Source organism: Lipotes vexillifer, unplaced genomic scaffold, assembly GCF_000442215.2.
Source record: "Lipotes vexillifer unplaced genomic scaffold, Lipotes_vexillifer_v1.1 scaffold661, whole genome shotgun sequence".
Taxonomy (NCBI): domain Eukaryota; kingdom Metazoa; phylum Chordata; class Mammalia; order Artiodactyla; family Lipotidae; genus Lipotes; species Lipotes vexillifer.
Genome location: NW_006796183.1, coordinates 193,195 through 210,104, shown reverse-complemented (window position 1 = coordinate 210,104; position 16,910 = coordinate 193,195). Strand labels below are relative to the sequence as shown.

Here is a 16,910-nt window from a genome sequence, read left to right as displayed (position 1 = left end):
GGGAAGACAAATAAATCACAGCCCTTGCCCTCAAGGAGCTCACAATCTAGTAACAGAAGACAGACATGTAAACGGTTACTTGCATAAACCATTACAGGTGCTGTAGTAGAGGTCTGAGCTGGAGATAAGAACTTTGGAACGGTCAGCATATAGGAAAGGCAATGAGAACGGATGGGATTGGAGACTGTTAAGAATGGACTCTTGAGGGACTGCAGTAATTAAGGAGTGGAAGAGATTCCAGGATAAGATTAGGAAGGAATAATTACCATAGTTTAGACATATCAAACACTTACTATGTCCTGGTTACTGTGCTTTACTTAGATTATCTCACTAAATGCTCTTTACAACTCTATGGGGTTCTGTTATTATCCCTGTTTTATAGATGAGAAAATTAAGGCTCAAAGACTTTACTTGCTCAAGGCCATATAGCTAGCAAATGGGAAAGACAGGAATTGAACCCAGCTCTGACTCCAGAGCTTATGCTCTTAACTATTAGTATACTCAGAGAGGCCCGAGCAGAGCCAGGAGAGATGGTGATGTATGCAAGCCATGGAGGAGAGAATTTAAAGGAGAAATGAGTAGTCACCATGACAAATGACAACAGAGAGATCAAATGGATTGAGAGTTAACAAAATCTGATTGGATCTTGTGATGAGAAAAATTTGAGGTGAGTTTTGCCTGAGTAGTTTCATTAGCAGAGTGGTAGTAGGGGAATGAATTGAAGTAGGCTGAGGAGCAAATGGCAGTCAGGAAGTGGAGACTCCTTTTCAAGGAGTTTGGCATTAAAGAGGAGAGAGAAAGGAGGTGAAATTTAGAGGAGCTTAGTCAAATGAGCCTTGTCCTGGATTAATGTCAGCAGCAGTACTGAAAGATCAGTGTTATGAAGCCCAGCTAGGAGGGTAGACAACCGGGAAGGACGTGAGGTCTGAGATGGTTGTGTTGTTGGGATGGGGTGGGTAGGGAAGTTCAGAGGGAAGGACTAGAGGGTTTGGATCTGTCCAGGGTACTGGGAGCGAGGGGCCTGCCAGCAGCTGAGTGGTAAGTAGGAATGGTTGGCAATGTGAGTGGTGCAGTAGGACCCTGTCTCAGTCATGCGTGGGCACACAGACAGGGGCATGGTCCCCAGGCAAGAAGGCTGCAATCCTCGGTAGTCCATCTGGGCCTGGGAGGAACATAGGGGCAAGGGAGTCTTCTCTGAGGACCTAGGTAGAATTTCAAGGAGGCTGGGTTCCACTTCCTCACAGGCATCTGAGACTGCAGCCTTGGGCTGGGAGAGATGGGAGAGGGGGGGAAGGGGTCTGGATTAGAGCAGATCCTGTGGGAGCAGGACCTGGATGGTGTAGAAAGGAGGGTTCGGCTGGAGGTAGGGCCCAGGGATGGTATGCTGGTGGGCAAGGGCCTTGGAAAAGTTGTGTGGTAGGGCAAGGATCCAGCTCCACACAGGGCTGGTGGTGGGTGGTGGAGAGCAGGGGTGCACTCACCGGACTCAGGGCTGCAGTATCCCTAAGGTACTGGCCTAGGACCCGGTGCAGGTCTGGAACTGAGGGCCACAGGACATGCCTCAGGCTCCTTGAGGAGAAGGAAGAGAAGGAGACTGAGTTGTGGGAGTGAGTTAGGAGGGGAGCCCTGAGTGGGGGCCGTGGGGGGAGGCAGTGAGGTGGGGGAGCAAGCTTGGAGAGGTAACAGTGTAGTCAAGGCAGTAAAGTAAGGTAGTGGAGCATAGGTGAAAAGGAAACCTCTGGTGGTGGAGGGAACTCAGCAGTGTGGAGGTTCAAAAAAGGGATTTGAGTGTCCTCAAACACTCCTGCCTCAGGGCCTTTGCACTTCCTGTTCTCTCTGCCTGGAACACTTGATTTGTTCCCTCACTTCATTTAGGTTTCTGCTCAGACATCATCCTGACAGAGAGGCCTTCCCTGACTGCCCTAAAATAGAACCACCTCCCTTCCCCATCACTCTCTGTCTCCTGCTCTGCTTGTTTTTCTTCATAGCACTTGACTTATTGTGTATTTATTGGATCCTTATACATATCACATATACGAGAATGTAAACTCCATGAGAGCAAAGTTTGTCTATTTGCTCACTCCTGTAGCTCCAGGGCGTAGAACAGTGTCTGGCTCATAATAGGTTCTCAAGAAATTATTTGAATGAATGAATGGAGAGAACCAATGGGGCTTTTATTAAGTTACTGGGGAAGGCGGTCTCTCCAGGAAGAACGTGGATTAAGGTATGTTGGGGGAATCTCCAATTCCTTAGGCTCATATTTCCACATGGAGGGACTTTAGCTGAACGACATTTCAGGCCTCTTCTGTGACCTCACTCGTATCTCTGCAGGGAAGGAGGAGTGATGTATCTGGTAAATTGGGGAAAAAGGACTGAGTACGCCTGGTTCAGCAGTACCACCTCCCGCCTCTCTCCCAACTTTTTTGTTGGAGCTGGCTACTTGCATAGAGGCTGCATTGCAGTCTGCTCATACATATGAGTGGATTAAAAGCTCAAAGACATGTTCAAGGAGAGATGCAGCACAGAAGAGGGGCATCTAATCTAGCCTAGGGTCATCTAAAGAGGCCACGTGCAGGAGTTACCTTCTGAGCTGAGTCTTCAAGAATCGAGACATGTTACCAACTGAAGGACTGAGGTGGTATGGATTCTGTCCTTTATGTTTATAACTTCCAATGACATTTCTCCTCAGCCTTAGTCTCCCCACATAAACAAGTCATTCATTAATAACATTTATTTAAGTGTGTGCTATTTAGCAGGCCCTGTGCTATAGATTTAAGGATGACCAAGTAAGGCATAGGGAAGACAGATAAAGAAATGAATGCAGTAAAATGCTTCTGGTACTATGGAAGAAGTCTGTATTGGGGCATAAAGAAAGTAGCCAATAGGGGAAGGTCAGGAAAGGTTTCCTAGGAGCTGGGGAAGAAATTTATTTATAGATAAATGGGTATTAGTCATCCAGGGAGGATATTCCTGGCAGACGGGACATTATGTGCAAAGGCACTGAGAAGTAAAATCTCTTGACTTGGGGAGGAAATCACCAACAGTCTGGCAAAGGCTGATGCACAGGGTGGGAGGGTGGAAATCCTGGCAGGGCCAGATTTTGCACAGCCTTCCTTGTCATTCTAGAGTCTGGACTTTATCCTGGGGCGCTAATAATGTGACTTAAGGAGGCGGAGTGAGAAGTTCACGTGTGCAGTTTTAGAAAGATTATTCTGGTGGCTGCGTGAGGCTAGATTGGAGGGTGAAGGGGCTCCGTTTTGGTGAGTCAGGTAGTGCCTGTACCGCTAGAGAAAGAGGGCTATTGTTTGAGCGAGCTTTAGGAGGTGGAATGACCGGACCAGACTGGATAAGGGCGAGGGTGGCGCCTAAGTGTTCCGGCTTGGGTGACAGGTGGACAGTAGCATTGTTACTGAGATGAGGAGTCAGAAGGTGGGCCTGTTTGGGGTGTCCCATATAGTGGGCATGTTAGAGTGTAAGGAGGCAGTGCGACTCCCGGGGAAGACGCGCTGGGAGCAGCTGACGCCACAGGTGTGGATGTGGGATTGTCCGGAGAGCGGGTGACATAGAGTGACGCGGGGATGCTTCTTTAGAGGCCGCTGGCCTCGCCCGGACCAAGGCCCCGTCTCCCGCCTGACCGGAGCGGTACCTGTAGTGCGCAGGAAACTGCCACCTCAGCAGCAGCAGGCCCAGGAGGGCGCTGACGCCCAGCACCAGGAGCAGAGCGGTCACCAAAAAGATCCAGGCTAATGGACAAAAGCAGTCAGATCTCGGGGGGGCCACGCCTGGCAGGAGGCCCCCGCCCCGGTCCACCAGGCCCCACCCCTCGCCGCTCCGGGGCGCCGGGTAAGTCGGCTCAGCCGCGGCCCCGCCCCTCGCTGCGCCGGCGACCCTCCGCTCGCGCAGCCGCCGACAGCCTTTGCTCTGGCTCGGCCCTCACCCGTCTCGGAGGCGGTTTCCACCCTCACTGGGTCGGACCAGGGGCTCCAGGGCCCGTGGAAGGTGGGGCCGTGGAGCCTGGCGCGCAGCTGTACGCGGTAGCGGGAGCGCGGGCGCAGCTCTAAGGTCTCTCCCTGGGCCCCGAGAGGCGGCTCCAGCACCTGCGCAGAGAAGCGGGCGGGTGGTCAGGCTCCCGGTCCGGGTGGGCCGGCGTCGGGGCCTCTAGAACTCGGCATCTGTTTGACCGAAATCCTACCGCGTTGAGTCCCCGGGGATTTCCCCCAGAGAGCCTCGCTGTTAGAAAACGCTCATCCCGGCGGAAGCTGGCTAGAGAGAACACCAGGACAGAGAGCCTCGCCCTGCCTGCGGCCTCGCCCTGCCTGGCGCGGTACACCCCCATCACACAGACTCATCTACACAGAGTACTACTCATCCTGACACATATACATACGATAAACCGACAGAGAGCTGGTACACACACAGTGACCAGGCACGCACCAGACCAGGTCGGCCGATGGAAACCCCGGACACGCTCAGATACTCGGAGCCACGTAGACCAGGCCACAAATAACATCCTCTGAGTAGAGGATGCCAGCACTGTGCTAGGTGCTGGGGGTACGAGGAGAGATTCCAAGCACAGGGAACAAGAATCGTGTGTACAAGCAGGGAGACGTTATTAACTTGATCAGTTAGCAAACATTTATGAAGAGTAAGACACCCAAACAAGTAAATAGTTACAAGAAATAATTAGTGCAATAATAATGATATAAGTAAGGTACCACGGGAGCACCAAGAAGAGTGTAATGCTGCCTGAGTTGCTCGTTTGGAGGTTACAGAGTGCTCTGTGTACTAAGAGCGTGCATGGGCCGGCTGGATGGTCAAAGGTGAGGTTAAGCCAGTGGTAGTAGGGACATGAGACCTATTAGTACAATAAACTCAACTCATTTGTTGATAAATCGAGGGAAGGGAAAAGGGAGACGAGTCAAAGATAATTCCAGACTCGGGTAACTGGGTAAGCGTCGGTGCCACTGTCAGAGACAAGGAACAGGAGAGGTAAGTCTGAGGGAGAAATGCTGTATGGTTCTATTTTATTAGTTCAGCAACAGTCAGAAATTATGAGTGGTAATGTCAGAGTAGTGGTTTCCTTGGAGGGTGTGCGTATGTGACCTGCGGGCATGAGACACTTCTGGGGTGCTAGAAGTAATCTCTGTCTTGATCTGGGTAATGGTTACATGGCTGTATACACATGTACAAATTAATCAGTGGTATATTTAAGATTTGTGTTACTTTATATAACTTATACTTCATTAAAAAAGTAAAATAAGTTTGGGGAAGAAGATGAGTTCAGTTTTGGAGATACTGAGTCTGAAATGCCCTGGGGGCTTTTAGATAGAGCTGTCTGGTAAGAAGTTGTATATACATGTGGTGAATGAGAATAAAAGTAAAGAAAGAAACTAATATTTAATGTATATTGAGCACCTTCTATCTGCCAGGCAGTATGCTAAATGTTTATATATTTAACTTTTACTGTAACTCTGGAAAGTACATAGCTTTATCCCCATTTCACCAATGAGGAAACTGAGACTTCAAAAATTTAAGTAATTCACCTATGGTATAGATGTTCCTTTTCATATGGGTGTTGGAATGGTAAGTTTGGGATGGTTAACGTATAGTCATTGAAACCACAGAGTTGAAGCACTCACTTAGGGGGAGCATATATATTTATCTAGAGGAGAAAAGAGTCTAGGATGGGACTGTTGGAAGCACAGCCTATTAAGGAAGTGTGGAAAGGAGGAGCCAGGAAAAGAGCGAGGAGGTTCAGTCAGAGAGGTGGTACGAGAATCAGGAGAGACTGCTATCCCAAAAGAAAAGGAAGGAGAAAATTTTAAATAGGAGTAGTCAGCATGTCAGATGCCAAAGAGAGAATCAGATAAAACATAGATAAACAAGCTCATACATGAATACACAGACACCTTCACTCCTGATAACAGATACAGTGAAACTCAGGGATACCCTGATTATGAGATCTGGGGGCATTTGTTCCTTGACTGTACCTTCCAGTCCTGATGGCCTTCTCCTGTGTATCGGAGCTGATAGCAGGTCTCTTGTGCTGCCCAGGGTGATGGATGCTGCCATTCCAGTTCCAGCTGCCCGCTGGAGACCTCCCTCCAGTGTAAGTTTGGAGTGGGAATGAGCACTACAGGGACGTCAGCAGGGAATGGCCTAAGCCCTTCTGTGCATGAGACATCATGTCACCAGGGCCACGGGTCAGAAGTATCAGAGTTGGTGATCCTGGGCATGGGGTCAGATAATGGTAGAGGTGGGAACTATGTGGGAGGAGAAGGGGAGAAAGTTCTTACCAGCCTGATGGATCCAGAAAGGGGAGCCCAGGTAGCTGTGAATGGCACCCTGGGCTGTGGTCACCTCCACAAGGATGTGAATAACACTGTCATTTCGTGACTTGAAGTGGCAGCGGGAGAACTGGGAGGGCTGTGATCCTGGATTTTTCTCCTGCTCTTCACACTTCTCCCAGACGGGGTCCCTACGAATCAGTCCCGTAGAGTCATTGAATCAGGCTTGCCTCAGAGACCAGTCCTCATATCCCCCAACCCACAGGGGACTGGATTATAATCTAACTTGTTCTTTGGATGGGCCTACAGGGCTTTCTCTCCCGTGTCATAATGTTTGGTTTTCTGAGGTTTGTTTTGGTGTCCAGCCTCTTCTTAAGAAAAGAGCTAGATGAGATAGGAAAATAGCATGGGCTGTAGAGTTCAGGTCTTGGCTTATTGGTGTATAACTCTGGGCAAATTACTTGATTTATCTCTGCCTCAGTTTCCTCATTTGTGTAATGGGTTAATAATGCCTACTTTGAATGGTATTATTTCAGAGATTAAAGAGCTTTCATCTTTCTGGAGGAAAACATGTTTTTAACCTGTTCTCATTAGGCGGCCCTCTTAGTCACCTCTAAATGTTATTTTACTAATAGATTATTACGACAGCCTCCTAACTGGCTTTTCTGCCTCCATTTCTACCACTCCCTTCAATTTACTCTCCACACAGCAACCAGATCCAAAATGTTGATCTGATAATGTCCAGAATATCTGACAAATCTGTCCATTTATTTTGATCTTCACCCCTGCTGCATTAGATGAAACCATTATCCGTTGCCTGGATTAAGGCAAATTTCTAACTGGTGATCCTGCTTCCACTCTTACTTCTTTTTAATTGCACAAAGAAACATCTTTTCGAAATGTAAATCATATCATGTCACTCTTTTGCTTAAAATCCTTCAATGGCTCCCCATCCCCCTTGGAATAAAATCCAAACTCCATACCAGAGCCTATAGGACTCCATACAGTTGAGTTCCTCCCTCCCTCCCCATTCTCATCTCCTACAGTTCTCACACCAGTTTACCACCCTTCATGCACACAGGCCTTCTCTCTGTGCAGCAGATATACCAGATGAACTGTCTTTGCAGCTCACCTTGCCCTGGTTGCCCTGCCTCTAGATCTCACGTGACTCACTTCTTCTTGCCACTTGGGTCTCAGCTCACCTGTCACCTCCTTGGCAAGGCTTTCTCCGACCACTCAGGTGAAATTAGCACCCCTCCCCCACCCTCCCACTTAGTCTCTATCATATAACCTTGTTCCTTTATTTCTTTACTTGTTTCTCACCCCCTCTTCCCTTCTCCTGACTAAAATGGAAGCCCCAACAGTGCCGAAAGCTGTTCTGTTTTGTCACTCTATCCCCAGTGCCTGGAACATAGTCGCCTTCGATAATTGTTTATTGAACAAATAAATCCTGTCTCCTTCCTGATTATAACCCCTAAATGACTAGCTATTACAAAAATTATTTATCATTTTATATATTTTTATGTTTACTAATTTATTCAACAAATAATTGATACTGTGTGCCAGGCACTGTGATAGGCCCTATGAATACACAGAGGAATAATTTTCAAGGATGTGTCATTTCAATGGGAAAGGTAGAAAAACAAACAGATGATATTTTTCTGTGATGTGCACGGGCTGGCTTGGGAATATCAAGGAGGATCATCTAACCCAGATGGGGAGGGTCAGAGGATAGTTCCTGTGCAAGGCAGTGCTGTGCAAGGCAGGACTGAGTCCTGGACTCTAAACAGGACAGGCAGAAGGGACAAACAGACATCCCAGGCACATGCTTGTGCACAGATAAGAGATGGTACTCTGGGGGAAATTCTAAGTGGTGCAGAATGCTTTTAGCATAGAGGGTCTGGTGGGGAGTGGTAAATGTGAGCAGACCAAGGTCATGGATGGCCTTATTGCCTTTCTTAGGAGCTTAAACTTAATCTTGCAGTAATGATGGAGACATTTAAAGATTTTAAACAGGAATTGTCATCATTAGCTTTGTACTTTAGGAAAGTCACTCTAACTGCAGTTTGTAAGAGAGGACTTGTGAGGGTGCAGTAGAAGCAGAGAAATTTATTAGGACAATGTTATGGTATTTTACATGCAAAGTTATGAGGATCTGAAAGTAGGGTTGTGGTAGTTGGGGTAGAGGGAAATAGATGGATTCAAGGGATACTGTACAGGTAGAAATGACAAGCGTTTCTGATTGGATATGGAGGGTGTAGAAATGATAGAAGTTCAGGGTGGAAAACTGATTTGATAGCAGGATGGACAAGAAGAGGAGGAGCAGGTTTTGGTAGGGAATATGTGAATTCGGTTTTGCCACCTTTTGATCCATTCATGGCCCCTCTATACTATGGAAATCTGTGCAGTTATTAAAAAGAATGAGTTACATCTTTTTGTAATGATCTCCAAGACATATTTTTAAGTAAAAAAGTAAGTTACTAAATCATACATATAATGTGATCCAATTTATATTGAAAATTGAATATTGTGTATAGACATGTAAATGCATATAAAATCTGGAAGAATACATTAAAACTGTTAATAGTGTTTTTTTTCATTATTCATTCATTCAACAGTTTTTTTTTTACTGAGCATCTACTGTATTCCAGTCACCATGTGAGTTGAGAACATATTGGTGAGTAAAAGCAGACACTGACTTTGCCCTCATGGATCATGTATAGTCAAGATCAGCCTTTCTCAACTGGAGCTCTGAGACAGAATTTTGTCATCAATCAAATAACCATGGGACTTCCCTGATGGTGCAGTGGTTAAGAATCTGCCTGCCAATGCAGGGGACACGTGTTCAATCCCTGGTCCAGGAAGATCCCACATGCAGCAGAGTAACTAAGACCACGAGCCACAACTACTGAGCCCACGTGCTGCAACTACTGAAGCCCGCGCGCCTAGAGCCCATGCTCTGCAACAAGAGAAGCCACTGCAATGAGAAGCCCTCGTACTGCAACAAAGAGTAGCCCCCACTCACCGCAACTAGAGAAAGCCTGCGCACAGCAACGAAGACCCAACGCAGCCAAAAGAAAAAAACTATGTGAGGTATAAATGTAAAATTGTAGCTATTTTAAGTATTTAAGAAGGAGAGGTACGTGGTACAACAAGGATGTATAATAGTGCCATTGGACCTAAGGAGGAAGGTCAGGGGAGGGCTCCCTGAGGAGGTGACATTTGAGTTGAGATCTGAAGGATAAATAAAGGTTAAGTAAAGATTGGAGAGTTGGGTAAACAGCATGTGCAAAGATCCAGAGGCAGGAGGGAACATGGCAGGTAGGGAGGGAACCAAAATAGGCCAGTACTGGAGCACAGAGCACAAAAGGCAGCATAGTATAAGATGAAACTGAAGGCATTGATAGGGGCTGAGCCTTTTAGAACTTTATACGGTCACAGTAGTGTTCTTTTCTTTGTCCTAAGATCAATGGAAGCTATGGACCTTGGAAGAGTTTTAAGCAGAGGATGTTGTATTTATTTTTGCACTTTTCTTTCTTTCTTTCTTTTTAAAGATTTTTTTTTTTGATGTGGGCCGTTTTTAAAGTCTTTATTGAATTTGTTACAATACTGCTTCTGTTTTATGTTTTGGTTCTTTTGGCCGCAAGGCACGTGGGATCTTAGCTCCCCGACCAGGGATCGAACCTGCACCCCCTACACTGGAAGGCGAACTCTTAACCACTGGACCTCCAGGGCAGTCCCTATTTATTGCACTTTTAAAAACTCACTCCAGCTCCTGTGTGGAGAATGTTTTGGAGGATCCAAGAAGTGATCAGTTAATAAGACTTCTCAGTAGCCTAAGTGAGAGATGATGATGGCTTGTACGAGGATGATGGCGGTGAAGAAGAAAAGTGGACAGATTCTAGAGATGTTTAACAGGTAAAATCAGTAAGACTTGGTTATATACTCGATATGAAGGAAGTGACAGATCAGTGAGGTGTTTGATGGAAATTCTTGTAGGCCAGGCGAAGTTTTGATTGGATCTAGGGAAAGGCCATGCAAAGTTTAACAAAAGTCAGTCTGTCAGCAGCACGGGGGGTAAATCGGAGGTAGATGAGAATGTAGGCTGTTGGAATGGTCCAGGTGACATGATTAAAGCTGCATGAAACCAAGGCATTGCCAGCGAGTATGAAGAGAGGTTGAAAAGATACAATACCCATTGGAGGATGAGAGCATGGAGGCTGTTTGGTTTGGCGGACAAGGGAGGGGAGCGAAGAGGACCAAGATAATCTGTCCCTTCTTTCTGCAAGGTTGTGCTTCTCTCCCATGACATCAAGCTCAGTCAGCAGGTCAGTTCTCACCTGTCTCTGGGGCAGCACCGTGCCCTGCTGTGGTGGAAGAAGCCTTGGGAGCTAGCATGGTCCTGTTGCTGCCACTGACAGGTAACATTCTTCAGGTCCAAGGTAAAGCATTGCAGTCCAATTTCCACTGGGGTCAGAGAAGGAAGTCCCATCAGAGCCCACGTGCTCCTACTCTATAGGGTATCCAGATCATCTTTACACACGTAACTTGGAACATTTACTCCTATTCTGTCTTCTCTCCCTGAACATATAGCTCATTCTGTCCAGTGGCAAGTTTGAGGTCATCAGGAAGGGCCATGGTTTGCAGAGCTTCCATATCCAGCCCAGACCTCTCTAGAGATCTTTTCTATCTCCTCCCCATCCCCCCATTCCTTTGTTGACTCACCTGCATCCCCAGGCAGGTCCACGGTCACAGGGAGGGACCAAGATCCCCAGGAGCCACGGAGGGAGACCCCATCAGGTTGGCTGCGTAGCTGGAGCCAGTAGGAGTTACCAGGCTGGAGCCCTGAGATGAGGCAGCTTCCACCCTTCACTGTCAGAGATGGAGCCTTGGGAGAAGAATCCCAGCCTCAGAATCTAGGTCTGCCTCTCATCCAAGAGAGCCTCCACCTCTTATATTTGAAGCCCCACAACATGCCTGTGGAGAGACACTCAGTTCTTCACTGGATAGATATGCACACAGACTGGGAGCCAGGTCAGTGGGTTTCAGGTGGAGTTCAGGGCTTTTTAGGGAAATCCCCATTAACTTGGAGGCCTGAAGCTCTCAGTTTTGTTGGTATGAATGACCCAAAGTGGGAGATCCCTAAATAGACATGGCTCCTAATCAGAGCCTATACTAACTCTCTAAGGACCAACCCAGTCTGGAATCCCCAAAGTATGGCCTATCCTTTCTTGGGGGCAAAATTGTGGGTAGGAGATCAGGAGGTGGAGCAGAAGGAGGCCAGGATACTTCTCTAGTTGTGGGGGTCTGCTCTGGTACATCCTGTTGGGGCATCATGGGCTGAGCACATGGAGACTGGTCCGGAGCTGGGGCTAGGTTTGGTCTCCGCAGAGCTGGGCAGCAGGTTTCTGTGGACAGCAGCAGTGTGACTGTGGGACCAGCGGAGTTCCTTGGATCCTTAGGGCCATAGCGGAGTTCATGCCTCAGAAATTCACTGATTTCGGGAGCTGGGACCTCCCAGCTGATCTGAAGTTCCCCTGGCTGGCTCCCTCCCATGGCCTTGATGAGGCTGGGGGGACCTGGCAGGCCTGAAGGTGAGACAGGGCATGTGAGAACTCTTTGGGGGCCACAGTCTACAGCTCAACCCATGGACTGTGGAGAGGGGATACTGGAGGCTGGATTGAGGGCAGCCCCTGGGGCAGGGCAGGAAGGCTCCTTATCCTGTTCTGTCCTCAGAAGAACAGTGACCTCACTGCGGGTTTGTTAGGCTCAGTGCTCCTCAAGAGCAGGGATCTCTCTTCATCTGTGCATCCTTTTCACCTAGCACAGTGCCTGGCACATGGTAGGTATTCTGTAACTGATGAATGAGTGAGTCAATGAATAGGTTAATGATGGGAAAGTCGGAGTGTCTCTGGTGTGAAATGAAGTCTGGCTCTGGATGCTGAGGCTAAGAGGAATGAGAAGGGGGTCTTGAGGTGCCTCTGGGGGTCTGGTAGTGGGGGGACATCCACATCGTCTTGAAAGAGCACAGCTCAGTCTGATTCTAGGAGCTGGCCTGAGGGCAGCAAACAGGGGGGCCAGGATGACAGGAGGATGGTCCGTACCCACACTATCCACAGAGAGCACCCGCTGGGTCACATTCTGGTTCAGAAACACGTTCTTCACCCAGAGGTGCAGTTGAGAGAAGAGGCGAACTTCATCCTGGGCTGGAAACTGGCACACGTACCGGGTTCCAAAGGGCAGCACACGCTGGGAACTCAGGGGGCAGGCACGGGGCTTCTCCCTGTGGGCACAGGAGAAGTCCATCCTACCTACACGGCCGCCTGTTCAGCCCTGAGGACCCAGGTCTGGGCCCAAACCCAACTTCTATTTCCAATACTGCCATTTTTCTTCTCAGTGCCTGGGTGGGATCAGGGGTTATGTAGGGGGTGTGAGCTGGGTATATCCAAAGCACATCTGTTCATTAAGTGGCCTCTTAGGGCATGTACTTGGAGTAGTCCTCTGATAGGGCCAAAGGCAGGGAAGCTACTGGAATGGGGCTCAGCTGTGGTATGTACAGGACAGATGCAGGGGAGTGGTACATACATGGTACATATATATGATATATATGATGCAGCACATACCCTGCGTAGGCATACAGCAGCTGATATATTTCACTGGCCGCTGCTTCCTCCTCATCCCAGAAGCAAGTGAGGTCCTCAAATGTTCGGGAGAAACAGTTCAGGGACTCTGAGTCCGAGGCCAGCAAGGAGGCATCTGAGGAATAGCTGGTGAGTTGGGCTCTGGGTCCTCCCTGGTGTGTTTGTGGGCAAGAGTCGGGGACCAATGGGAGCCCCCTACTTTGCACATCCCCCTCCCAGGGCTCCCTCTTCCTGGGTATAGGTGATCTCCACCCTCCACATACCTCACCTTGGCTGGTGACTTGTGCCAGGTTTTGGGGGGCCGGGAGGAGGCAGGAGATGACCACCAAGAGGGCCCAGGAGGGCATCTTCTCCGGCACTGTGTGCCTGCCTTAGCCCATCCTCCCTGCAGGAAGCCGGGCCCCAATCCCCTCCCCGGCCAGCCCCTCAGGTTCCTGTCAGATACAGCCCCACGTCCTGTCCCTGTCCCTGCCCCTGTGGGGCCCATCCAGACCACACTGGGGCCGGGGGCCAGGGGAGGGGGCGTGGGAGTGGGCAGGAGGGTAGGAGGAATTTGAAAGAGAGGATACAGACCTTTGGTGGGAGGGAGATGGGGGGGTTACATTTTTTTGACCATGTACCAAAAGCAGAGTAAGCCTCTATGTGTGTCCATGTTCACTGCTGTGGAGGGTGTATTAGCATGGAGAGCAACATTTACTGAGTGCTGCTTACAGTGCTGCCATGTGTTAAGCACTTTATATCTACTGACTCAGCTAATCCTCACAATAGTCTTATTATTTCCATTAGAGTGATGAGGAAACTGAGATGCAAATAAAGACTTGCCTAAGATGACACACCTCCTAAGAGGTAAAACTCAGGACATCAAGCTTTAGAACCCAAGTGCTTAACAGCCATACCAGTGCCGCTGGAAGGTGTAATTTGCCAAGAAATGACTGTCTGCCTTGCAACTGTGACAAAATGGTGGTTATTTCCACTTTAATAGGTTCTGTCACTTTGTGCACAAATAAACACATTGTCCTTGGAACTACACAACACCTTCCATTGTGGGAACCCTCCACAGCTGCCTTTCATCCTTTGCTACTCAAAGTGTGGTCCATGGATCAGCAGCAAGAGCATTCCCTGGGAGTGTCTTACAAATGCAGACTCTTGGGCCCCGCCCCAGACCTTCTAAAACAGAATCTGCACTCTCTCCAAATTCCCAGATGATGCGAATACATATTAAAGCTTGAGAAGCTCTGGTCTTCAGTACTTTTATCAGGTTGGCTCAGAATCAAGGGATGGTTGGTCTCAGTCCTCCAGCTTGAGCTCATCTTCACATTAGTAGCGGAAGAGTGGGTGTGATCCCTTCTCTGTAGCCCAGGCCCCCTCCTGGGACTGCTCTGACTGGTAGCTTTTATGCCAATTCTCAGGAGCTTTGACTCTTGCAGGGCATAGGGCCAGTGTAGACCACATTAACTCACGCATTTAGCCCCTCTGGCTTCAGCTGGGGCCCCCCCTTCCTGGCTCTACAGAGTTAGTGCCCTCAATATCACTTTTCTCTCTTCCTCCTGAATTAATGTTATTAACAGAGAATTGTGGGAAGGGGTAGGAGGAGGGACATGGAAACCTACAGCTCCCCTGTGAAGTCTTAGCTTCTCTCACACCATTTCTCTGCAAGAAGTCCCTGAGGCTAGGTTTGTCCCAATTCCTGTTCAGTTCTCAAGTTCCAAGGACCAGCTTCCTTTGCCCAATGGGGGTGACTTTGGATGCCTCTCCCAGACCCCAATCAAGGGCCACCCAACCTCTGCCAGGTCAAGTGAGAGGGGAAACAACTCTAATGTTCATGCAGTCCCATGGCTTTGATGCTGTGTATGTGTTGATGGCTTCAAAATATCTCTAGCTGAGACTCCCCCTCCTGGGGTCCAGATTTGGATCACCGACTGCCTACTTGGCATCTCTGCTTATGTGTCTAATGGGCATCTTATACTTAACGATGGCCAAAATAAAACTCTTGATTCTGGTTCCCACCCCTAAACCTGTTTTGTTTCCTCTAGTCTTACCCACACTGTAAGTGGCACCACCATCTACTCAGTTGATCAAACCAAAAACCTCAGTGCTCCTTGATTCCTGTCTTCCTCTTACCCTACATTCAATTCATTAGCAAGTCCTGTCAGATCGTCTTTCAAAACGCACCCTGAACTTGAACCACCTTCACTGCTACCATCCTAGTCCGTCCAAGTCTGGATCACTGAGTAACTTCCTAACTAACTCCACTCTTAACCCCTCCGGCAGATCCTCCACAGAACGGAGTGAGATGTTTAAGATGCAAATCAGATTTCTTCACCCCCCTGCTTAAAACCCCTAACGGTTTCCTACTGCACTTAGAATAAAATCCAAACACCTCCTAGAGGCACACAAGGTCCTGCCTGATCCGGCCCCTGCCTACTTAGATCCCATCTCCACCAGCCACAATAACCTCACTGTGTCTCTCATCTTAATCCTTATCATGCTCAGCCTTTCTGCGGTGCTGATACTCTCCTTCCTTGTGTTCTGCAATGTGTCACCTTCTCCCGGTTTCCTCCTACTTCTGTAACGTTCCCTCCCAGTTTCTTTCTCTCTTTGCTCTTTCTCTTAAATGTTGGTGTTCCCCAGATGTCCTTGTTTCCCCCTTCATATTCCCCGCGTGGTCTCATGGCTTCAATTCCATCTATGTACCAGTAACTCTCAAGGTTTTATCACTCTTTTGAACTTCAAGTTCTCACTTACTTATTAGACATCTTGAGTTGTTGCTCCATGGGCACTTGAAGCTCACCGTGTCCCAAACAGAGCTATTCCTACCTTCCATGCATCCTATCGGATCTTCCCTTCCTATGTTTGCATCTCACCATAGGCGACCTGGGCATGTAAGCTTGGAACCTGAACGTTACCCTCAAATTTTCATTCTCCCTCCACGCCTGCATCCAGGTCTTACCAAGTCCTATGACTTTACAGGGAGGCAGCATAATAGTGTTTAGGGGTGCAGAGCCCACAAGACAAGGGGCTTGTTTACAACCATCAGAGAGTTGAGTTGGGGCCTTTCTGCTTCTGCGTGGAAGGACGACCAACTCCCTGTCCCTGTCATTTTGCCATTTTTTTCTGCTTCCGCACAGCTGGAAAGAGATGCCTTCCCCAATCCTTTGCTTTTTTAGGATATCAAACAGAGACTGGAATAGCCCTAGGGGAAAGGAGATCACTTAGATCTGCTACTCTCTGGTCAGGGGCCAGTGGGTCCAGCCCAGGTCAGCAGGCCTAGGCTTTTCTGTTGGGATACAAGGCCAAAGCCCTGGCGTATAAAAGTCTGTATTTGATCTCTGTGCAGCCGCTGCTGAGAGAACTCAAGGGGTTGCTGGGTGCGGACTGGCTCAGGCAGTAGTGTGCTGTTGGACTGCTCTCTGGGGCTGGGGGATGGGAGCCCATTGGGTAGCATTTGCTGCTCTTTGTGGTATAAATACTCCCACATGGCCAATTTCAAGCTACTAATGTGATACCCCTGAACAGTGAGTGGGAAGAGAATTGGGCTCTCAGGGGCCCATGCCTGTGCCCTTGCCCTCTCCCTCCCAATTTTCCCAGATTTCCCAACATCTGTCATTTTCTTCCAGTCAGAAAGCCCGGGAGAGATAGCTCTGGGCACTTGGTTTCTCCATCTCCCCGTCTCTTTCCCAGCGTTGCCAAGCTTCTCTCCAGAACCATTGTTCCATTGACGCCTGGAGCAGTGTGTCAGAGCACTGTGGTTTCCCCACACCTTTTTCAGTGTTATGTTTGCTATTCCCATAGTTGACAAATTGTCTCTCCTTATTCAGTACTTTTTCTGAAGCTCAAATTTGCTTTTATTCTTTCCCTGCTTAAAATCATTTTGTGATCCTTTGGACCAAGGCTCATCTCTCGATGCTAGAACTAAAGTCCTTAAACCTCTCATCTTCCTGTTCCTGGACTCTCTCCCTCATGATGCTCCCTTCACTCTTTC

General features: G+C 48.5%; 1 protein-coding gene across 1 annotated transcript; it reads right to left on the bottom strand.

The window, feature by feature from the left end:
• Nucleotides 1–838: 838 nt before the first annotated feature.
• Nucleotides 839–13,275, bottom strand: MPL (MPL proto-oncogene, thrombopoietin receptor). The gene is made up of 12 exons (XM_007468233.1): nt 13,197–13,275; nt 12,911–13,043; nt 12,392–12,570; nt 11,577–11,875; nt 11,013–11,175; nt 10,628–10,754; nt 6,297–6,478; nt 5,991–6,133; nt 3,938–4,097; nt 3,647–3,743; nt 1,482–1,569; nt 839–1,267 (listed from the first exon to the last, which is right to left on the bottom strand). Exons 1-12 carry the CDS (start codon nt 13,273–13,275, stop codon nt 980–982), a joined length of 1,938 nt encoding a protein of 645 aa, XP_007468295.1. The 3' UTR covers nt 839–979.
• Between the last annotated feature and the right edge of the window lie 3,635 nt (nt 13,276–16,910).